The 9,134-nt window shown below is 46.4% G+C and overlaps 1 protein-coding gene across 3 annotated transcripts; it reads left to right on the top strand.

Annotated features, from left to right (window-relative positions):
- Positions 1–7,059, top strand: SLC35E1 (solute carrier family 35 member E1). 3 transcript variants are annotated; one of them, XM_051639818.1, is made up of 7 exons: positions 3–408; positions 1,077–1,147; positions 1,441–1,578; positions 2,248–2,373; positions 2,884–3,129; positions 4,013–4,261; positions 4,348–7,059. In XM_051639818.1, the coding sequence occupies exons 1-6, from the start codon at positions 21–23 to the stop codon at positions 4,244–4,246; spliced, it is 1,203 nt and encodes a 400-aa protein (XP_051495778.1). In that variant the 5' UTR covers positions 3–20; the 3' UTR covers positions 4,247–4,261; positions 4,348–7,059. The 3 variants fall into 3 exon arrangements, with proteins under 3 accessions (XP_051495777.1, XP_051495778.1, XP_051495779.1); XM_051639817.1 differs by having other exon boundaries at positions 1–408; positions 4,013–7,059; XM_051639819.1 differs by lacking the exon at positions 2,248–2,373 and having other exon boundaries at positions 4,013–7,059.
- Positions 7,060–9,134: the final 2,075 nt, after the last annotated feature.

Below are 9,134 nucleotides of genomic sequence, written 5' to 3'. Positions count from 1 at the left end.
CGTGGGGCGGCCGGGCAGCCATGGCGGCCCCGCTGGCGGCTCCGGGGGCGGCGGCGGCGGCGGGGGGCGCGGGGCGGGGCGGGCGCGGGCCGGCGCTGCGGGAGGGGGCGCGGGTGTCGGCGCTGTGCCTGGCCTGGTACGGGCTGAGCGCCGGCGGGAACGTGGTGAACAAGCTGCTGCTCGGGGGCTTCCCGCGGCCCGTCACCGTCTCGCTCTTCCACATCCTGGGGCTGTGCGGGCTCCTGCCGCCGCTGCTGCGCGCCTGGCGGGTCCCGCCCGCCGGCCCGGCCCAGCTGCCGCCCCGCGCCTACCCCCGCTACATCCTCCCGCTCGCCTTCGGCAAGTACTTCGCCTCCGTTTCCGCGCACGTCTCGCTCTGGAGGGTCCCGGTCTCCTACGCGCACACAGGTGAGACCCGCCGTGCGTGGGGAGGGGGCCGTGTGCCCGGCGGGGTGTCCCTGTGCCCCGCGGGGTGTCCCTGTGCCCGGTGTGTGCCCCGCGGGGTGGCCAGGGGGGATGTCCCAGCGCCGGGTGTTCTCGTACAGCTGCCCGGGGTGCTGTCCCGGGCTCCGCTGTGTGTTTGTACGGGTGCCCAGGGCCGTGTCCTGGTCCCCAGTGCACGCTTGTACTGGTGCCAGTTGCAGTGACCTGAAGCCTGGCGTGGGCAGCTCTGGGTGCCCTGTGCCCCCGGGAGTGCCTGGCACGGTGTCCCCTGCTCCTGTGGGTGCTCGGTGCCGTGTCCCCTGCTGGCACAGGGCCCTGTGCTCCTGTAGGTGCCTGCTGTGGTGCCCCCTGCCCGGTGCAGTGCCTTGTGCCCCTGTGGGTGCCCAGCTTGGTGCCCCACGCCCCTCTGGGTGTCCAGCATGGTGTCCTGGAGCACCGAGAACCCGCCGGTGTCTGTACAAGCCCCCAGCACAGTGACAAGAAGGGATGACCCAGGGTGGGCTGAGGTGAGAGCTGTGGTGGGACCAGCCCTCAGCCCCCCCTCACTCCCCAGCACTCACCCTCTGCTGATGGTGGTTGATGGAGTTGGCCCAAAGTTTCACATCCCCACGACGTTTTCTTTCCGTCCCCAGTGAAGGCGACGATGCCGATATGGGTGGTTCTTCTGTCACGGATCATCATGAAGGAAAAGCAGACGACGAAGGTGGGGGCAGGTTTGCTGTGGCTTCTTCTCTTGGTGGTCTTTGTGGTGTGTTCTGCTGGCTGGGGTCAGGAAAGCTCAGGCTTGGGTTGGGATGCTTTCTGGAGTTAGAGTCGTTACAGTGTGTGTTGTAGTCACTTAATTTCCTCAGACTACAATCACATAAAAGTTGACTTCTAGTTCTGTTGCTTTTTTCCTTCATTCTCCTTTCCTCCTCAAACCATCATTGTGTATCATCTCAGTTGAAATGAAAATTCTTAGAAGATCTAAGCTGCTTCTCTCTGTTTTCCTTCCAGGTGTACTTGTCTCTGATCCCCATCATAACTGGTGTCCTGTTGGCCACTGTCACAGAACTCTCTTTTGACATGTGGGGACTCATCAGTGCTCTTGCTGCTACTCTGTGTTTTTCTCTGCAGAATATCTTCTCAAAGAAGGTAACAGCTTTGCTGCTCCTAACCTTGGTCAGTAGCATAACCCTTTAGCAGGACAGGGTGTATTTTCCAATACACACATATTTATTTGTTTTTCAGTTGACTTTATAGTCAGAGGAGCCCAAAGTAACAGCTGGCTATTTTGTATGCCTGTTCTCTGCAGCTCTTCCTACCTGTTGTAGCTGTTATACTGGAAATTGGAGAGAATTCAGTTTATCTTGAGCCTTTACTTCTCTGAATGGATTATTTATTTCTTCTCATAGTTCAGTAGGGCTTAAATCTAGCAATTAATTTCAAAGCTTTTAATACATCTTGCTGTATCAGATCCTTTGTAGTGAATGACTCAGTGGCAACACTGGGCACTCCTTGAAATCTTAGAAACAAGATGAAAATGTATGTCTTGAATCTGTTTAGTTACAAAAGTTTCTAGTTTGTAGAGCATTTAAAATATATTATTTACTTGTTAATGCTAAGAGTCACCACTCAACCATTTGAAAAATGGTCGTTTCTTATCTGTTTGAATTTGATTGTCCTCTTAGGAAATTCATCCTCTAGCAGCATTTACTTTCATAATTCATCATCTAAAGTTGTTACTGGTACGTGGCTCCTGAATCTCTGCTGATCACATGGACAGAAGCTGAAGGAAATCAGTGTATTTATGGGGTTTTTTAGGTGTTAAGAGATTCCCGGATTCATCATCTTCGATTGCTGAACATCCTTGGGTGCCATGCTGTGTTCTTCATGATCCCAACGTGGGTGTTGGTTGATCTTTCTTCCTTCTTAGTAGAGAATGACTTGGTAAGTGTTGCATTTGGGAAACTGTTTGCTGTTAAGAAAGAAGAGATGGGGAAAAAAAACCCAGTCAACAAACCAGCATAACCAGGCTTACCAAAAAAGTGCACTTGAGTGTTTCAGTGTAGTTCCTCAGCAGCATGGAAGGAACTGTTGGGAAATACCTGCAAATTGTTTCACAAAACAATATACAAAAATAAGCACAGTGTTTATTCTGAGAATTCATGTCAGTGTTAGAAGATAGAACTTATGTGACAGGGTCAATCTGGAACCGGTAGCTGGAGAGAGGAACAAATTCACCCAGAACATGTTACAAGTACTTAGATGTTTTCTCAGGGTTGGTAGTTGCATAATTTAACACACCAGAGTGCATTTTAGAGTTAAGTTGCAGAAGTTCTTCCTATCAAAGGCAGGTAAGAAGTGGCTCAAGTTGTATTTGTGTTTCTTTGTTTCTTATCTGAAACCTGAGCTAATTTCTTTTCTTTTATTTTCTTGTAATGTTTGTCTTTACAACAGAGCTCCATGTCTCATTGGTCCTGGACCTTGATGCTGCTCATAATCAGTGGATTCTGTAATTTTGCCCAGAATGTCATTGCCTTCAGTATTCTTAACCTGATCAGCCCTCTGAGTTATTCTGTTGCAAATGCCACAAAGAGAATCATGGTCATCACAGTGTCCCTGATAATGCTCCGCAACCCGGTGACCAGCACCAACGTCCTGGGGATGATGACAGCCATCTTTGGGGTCTTCTTGTATAACAAGGTAAGGGGGCTGTTTGTTTCCTTATTTTCTTCAGGAAACTCAATTAAAACAATCCAGTGGCTTTGAACTATTGTTTTGTACAAGGTAATGGCTGCCAGAACAAGTGTATAATAATGCTTAGCATTGAGCTTCAGTGCTGAGGAGGTACCAGTGTCACCTCCTAAGCACAGTGGTTGGGTCAGGCCAGCTGTCAGATCTTAACTTACATTTTCCTCTTTATATTTCCTTTAAAAATGAAGATCGGGAAATAACTGACTCATATTTTATAGGCAAAAGAGCAGCTTACTGGTTTGACATACAAGAGGAATGAGAATTTATTAGAAGCCATTAATACTTTTAGACTCTAACAGTCATAGAATCATCAAACGGTTTGGGTGGGAAGGGACCTTAAAGATCATCAGCTTCCAACCCTCCTGCATGGGCAGGGACACCTACCACCATTCCAGGCTGCTCCAAGCCCCATCCAACCTGCCCTTCAACACTGCCAGGGATGGGGCAGTCACAGCTTCCCTGGGCAACCTGGGCCAGGGTCTCCCCACCCTCACACTCCAGAATTTCCTCCTCATGTCTCACCTCAATCTCCCTCTTCCAGTTTTCATCCCTCCCCCCTTGTCCTCTCCCTCCCTGCCCTTGTCCCAAGCCCCTCCCCAGCTTTCCTGGAGCCCCTTCAGGCACTGGAAGGTGCTCTAAGATCTCCCTGGAGCCTTCTCCTCTCCAGGCTGAACAGCCCAACTCTCCCAGCCTGTCTGCAGAGCAGAGCTGCTCCAGCCCTTGGATCATCATCCAACAGGCAGAGATTGTGTGGCAGTAGAACTGGGCGGTTCTCTCTCGGTACAGGAACGTGGTTGGTGGGATCAATTAAAAACATTCTTTTATTTCCTAGACAAAATACGATGCAAACCAAGAAGCAAAGAAGCCAGTACTTCCAGTGACAACTGGAGACCTGGTGAATTTGGACCGACATCGAAACACTCCTGAGAAGTCTCAGAATGGACTCACAGCTTTTGCCCAACACGGAGACTATCAGTACGGCCGGACCAGCCTCCTCACAGACCACTTCCAGTACAGCCGGCAAAACCACCCCACCACCTACAACCTAAATCGTTTTGATATCTAGAACCCTGGCCAACAGGTAGAGACTGTCATCTCAAAGTGTCCCCAACATTATCAGAAACTTTTGAGTACATCCATGAATGTAAAGCCATTTTTATCGTGCAGGTTTGGCAGGAGGGGAGGTGCATGTGTGGTGACAGTGGGGCAGACCTTCCGCCTCGGCTCCGCGGAGCCTGGCCCGTGAGACAGCTAGATCTGACACTGGAACGAAATGCACAGGGTAGCTCTTGTGCTGAGACCCTGGGGAAATGCACCTCCAAAACTTCAAACTATCTGCTATCACTGCTCCTTTCCACAGTCTGTCAACTGATCGTTCTCTTGGCAGCTACATTCTGGCCAGTATTTTGTTTCCACGCTGGTAACATCACCTTTCATTTGTTCTTTGATGTGTTCTAATGATACTTTCTTTGAAGGCAACTTTCAGAAGGAAGTGGGAACTAAGGCCTACCTCTGGATTTGTCTGTTTGGGAGGGGATTGACTGATGTGTAGCAGTTGCAGATAGGTTGACCTGAACTCAGCTTGAGCACCCATGAAACTTCCCGTGGGCATAAACTACTTCTGTGCCTGTGCCTTCAGGTTTTGATGACAAACCAGGAGAGTTTGTGAGGGAGCAGAGAGTGGAAAGATGTGTCTGTCACTTCAAGAAGCAGACTTCAGGTGTAGAGAAACAGAACTCTCTAAAATCACTGTTGTCCCAATCACTGTAGGTAACAACCAGAGCATAAGATCATAATTGTTCTCTAAACAATGTAGTCCTGTAACTTCAGACATTGCTCTTCCTTGGCAATACAGAAAACACCTTCACAAATAAAGCATTTGGAATAATATCATATTTTTTTTTCACTTGCTTCACACCTGCTCTTACAAAGCTCTTTTCTTGCTTTAGAAATGGAAAGGTTTAAGGTGTTTTCTTCTCAGTTCTGTGCATAAATTATGCTGTATTTATGATTCATATATTATGAATGCATTAATTTGAATAATCATCGTTCTTAATTGATTCTTAAGTCTATCTTCTTAGCCCCTAATTGTTTTAAGTTTCTTAATTACTGCTGTTGGGTTTGCTTTGTGCATTCAGCCTGACTTTCACTTTCAAAGGAATTACATTTTCTATCCTGCTCTGTTCCTGCAGCTCCCCTGGCTTGAATAGTCAAGTGATAGGAAAAAAAATACTTGAATCAGCAGTAAATGGATAATTTATGATTAAAAAGAAGTGATTAGGTTAGTATAAGGGAACATATTTAAATCTAGACAAGTAGTTGTGTGTCAGGTACTGCATTTGGGCATGAAAGGGGTGAAACCAGCTGAACTGGGGTTTCACTGGATCAGGCTGTTACTGCTTTAGCAAAAGTTTTTAGGGGCCTTCTTTCCTTAACAGAAAAGCTGTTGTACAGTGAGATTTTTGATAGCATAACTATTATGTTTTTATTAGAGAGGTATTAGATACCAGTGACAATATTTAGGGTGTGTTACAGAACACTCCACCTATTTATTGCTTTACAAGTGACCATTTCTGTGATGTGAGATGATGATTTGGCTCCTTTCTGGATAATAAAGGAGTTATTTATAAGTGCAAAGTCAAGCTGATCTTGTTCTTTGGGCTGACTGTGAAGGTAGTTATGTCACCTGCCTGCCACCAAACAGTCCAAAAGAGGAAATGGTCCTTCTGAAACTTCAGACATGGGTTAAATATGCTGCTAATATTTGTGAGCAGAACTTCCTTGACTTGACTGGAGTAGGATCTGTTCATGTTAGCTTACAACTTTGGCTTTTAGTTTGGAAAACCTAAATAAATTGTTCCCTAAACCTGGTTAATAAGAGCAAGATCACAAGGAAAGCATTCTTTGAGATGAAATAGCTTTTGTTCCAGTATTATGTATAATGATCTATTTTTAATATGGGAAAGTGCAAAATGCATCTTTCTAAGGCTCACTGCCCAATGTTTAAGTGCTTTTACAGACATGTGAAGGGGTTCTGTGGGCTCTGGACTTGGATTAGGTTCTGGCTCTGCAAAAGACTTATTTGAGGGTGAGACATTTAGGCTGAGATTTTGAAGAGGGGCTGAGGTTCTCCAGCTGCTTTCAAAGGGAGCTGGCTGTAACTTGTCAGACTCCTCCAAATGCTTCATTGTGTTCTTTGTGCCTCAGTTTCCCACCTGGAAAATTAAGATTATTCTTCCCTCCTTCACAGGGGGATGAAATACCAGAAAAAAAGCAGCTGTGGGTGTCCCAGGGATGTAGAGGCATTCTGTGAGTTGAGCTCTGGTGTGGAACATCTTCATACAACTGGAGTTGTTACTTGGAATAAAGCTCCACATACTTTATTCACAGATCAGAGGCTTTATTAAATATATTTAGATTGTTTCCTGAAGCTCACTGTCTCTCTGAAACAGAACTACTGTACTTGAAGAGCAAAGAGGTACTGACCCAAACTGAGGATATCACCTACTCAGGGCCCAGAGAGGGAATCTCTTCCCTGGAGACTTCCTGACAAGTGTTCATGTTCCTCCAGTTCAGGTCTGTGGTCAACAGGGATCATTTTGTCTGGTAGAACATATAATTAAAACAGTTAAGTGAACTGAGGAGGTGGTTTTGCTGAGTACCTGAATCCAAGTCCCTAAGCAATACTGCCCACATTCAGGCAAAGGAAGTTTCTGGTAACTGTTGTAAGATACATTTTAATCTCGGGGCTCTGGGAGGTTTTGTTTGGCAAAGTGAAACATTTGTTTTAACCTGGTTTGTAAATTAATGACGTGTCTGACTGTGTACATAGGTCTGTAGCAAGTATGGAAACACTGGAATAAAAAGGGCATATCTAGACCATGGTGTTCAACGACCCTGTTATTAAATTCAAGTGAAGGGGGTTGGTTTGGGTTTTTACCTTGCAGGAAGCTTTGGGAGTGCCACACATTAGTGTTAATGGCCACCTGGGAGAAAGCTAATTAATATTTTGCCATGTGGGTGTGACACCAGGTGCCTACGTAGCCTGAAACTGCAATGATTCAGCTGCCAGAGTGGCTGGTATCCTTGGAAAGGTTTTGGTTTCCATTATGCATTTCTAACATAGGTGGAAATACATCACCAAAAAAATTGGGAAATTCTTCCCCAAACAGTCCTGGATAGTTCTAGAAATACCAGTGTGAAACTGAGAGATACCAGTGAGAAGCATACCTCTCCCCACCATGTGTGGGGTTTCTGGTGATGGCTCCACAGAGTCTTTGGTGCTCTTTTAAGTTCTCTGGAAAATATTGCCCTTGAAGATTCAGTTTTTGTACCCAGTAGTGATTAGGGCATCTTTATCACCTGGTGAAATGCTTGTATTTTCTTAAATACCTGAATGCTAAATAAAATGGAGGCAATACTCAGGCTGTGTAGGTGTACAGTGATTTTTAAAAATGCTGTTGGTAATTTGAGGTCAGCTCAGGATGATTCCTGAAGCTCAAGACTTCTGTCTTTCTCATGTGTGTTCAAAATCTGATGTAGCATTTTGCAGCAGAAGGCACTTCTGCCATGTAGCTCTTTGTGAAAAAGGTGCAATATCAATAAAGGGAACGTTTTGTTAGTTTCTAAGGCTTCCATTTCTGAGCCATGTTTTAAGCTGTTCAAAATCATTATTTGTGATGGTACAGGCTGGTAAAACAAATCTATTAATCCTGAGGTGAACAGGTAGATGATGCAATCACATTATGTAGATAAATGCAAATATGCAGGTGGCAGTCACCACCAACTTCTGTTGTTTGGTTTTGGTTTTCATATTGGTACTTTATAAATTGGTGTGAATATTGGTGGTTTTACCAAAAAAACAAAACAAAACCCCACACTCCTTACTGTGTGACATCTGGTACGTAAGTTATTGAACACTTTTGTATTGTTTTCCTTTTCTTATTTCCACTGTTTTCTGTGACATTCTGGATGTTACTCACCTGAATTGCCTGTGACTCTCCCCTCTGAGCTGCTGCTGGACCCGGGATCCTGGTGGGAGGACAGGAAGAAACCACAGTGGTGACTTCCAGGTCCTGGGGCTCTCCTGCCTGAAACAAATCAGGTTTTCAGCTGGTTTTTGGTGGACACCTCTGCCAGGTTAACTGTCTTTTGGGGGCATTTTGTGGAGAAACTATTAGAACGTGGCAGCCTAGACAGTGACCGGGTGGGCTCCAACGTGCAGAGCAAAACTTTTATGAAGTATGAACCAAGAGTTGAGCTTAAATTGGTCTTGTGGGATCTGCCTTGATTTCCAGGACTGCAGAGTGATGTAGAATCATGATCAGAGTCTGTATTTTTGTTGTTGTTTTTCATGTCTTCCTTGGACACATGGAAGCACCCCTCTTTCTGAGTTTTTTTATGTTCTGTAGATAATACAGTGGGGTCTTCATGGTCTGTCTTGTTAAGAATAAAAAGGTCTGCCTTTTTTGTGAGGATGTCTGTGTTATCTGTGTGACTATCCTGTCATTTAATGGTGAAACTTCAAGTGATTACAGCTCCATGCAAGCTCAGGTTTGCCTTTGGATTCCCATTCCATGCCAACAGTCTGTGGAGCTGGGTTGTTCCCTAAGACGAAACAGATGTTAAAGGTCATGTTCTCTTTTAATTTCTGGCAACTGAATTGCAGCAAGGCATGGTTGAAAAGGAGAGGAAGAGTCTGCTTTATCTGGAGTATGAAACATCCTTCGTCCTTCATCCCTTCGCCGTCCGTCAGCTGGAGCTGCAGGAGAGGAAGGCTGGGAACGCTGCGGCCCAGAGGCAGCTGCTCCTGCAGGCCCCTGTGCGCTCAGACCTCGGCTGAGGCGCCGGGAAGGGCCGAGATGGCGCCGGCAGCCTGAGAGAGCGGCCCGGGGCCCTGCGCTAAGGCCTGGGCCGGCCCCCGGCGGGGATTGGGTCCCGGTGTCCTCGTGTCC

Source organism: Apus apus, chromosome 24 (genome assembly GCF_020740795.1).
Source record: "Apus apus isolate bApuApu2 chromosome 24, bApuApu2.pri.cur, whole genome shotgun sequence".
NCBI lineage: Eukaryota > Metazoa > Chordata > Aves > Apodiformes > Apodidae > Apus > Apus apus.
Note: the sequence above shows the minus strand (reverse complement) of the source record. Positions and strands in the feature narration are given on the sequence as shown.

What these genes read in the sequence shown, in the direction of transcription:
- SLC35E1 (XM_051639817.1), top strand. Translation starts at nt 21, where the DNA reads ATGGCGGCCCCGCTGGCGGCTCCGGGGGCGGCGGCGGCGGCGGGGGGC. An exon ending in TCTTAGTAGAGAATGACTTG is followed by an intron (nt 2,374 to 2,883) that starts GTAAGTGTTGCA and finishes TCTTTACAACAG; the next exon opens with AGCTCCATGTCTCATTGGTC. An exon ending in GGGTCTTCTTGTATAACAAG is followed by an intron (nt 3,130 to 4,012) that starts GTAAGGGGGCTG and finishes TTTATTTCCTAG; the next exon opens with ACAAAATACGATGCAAACCA.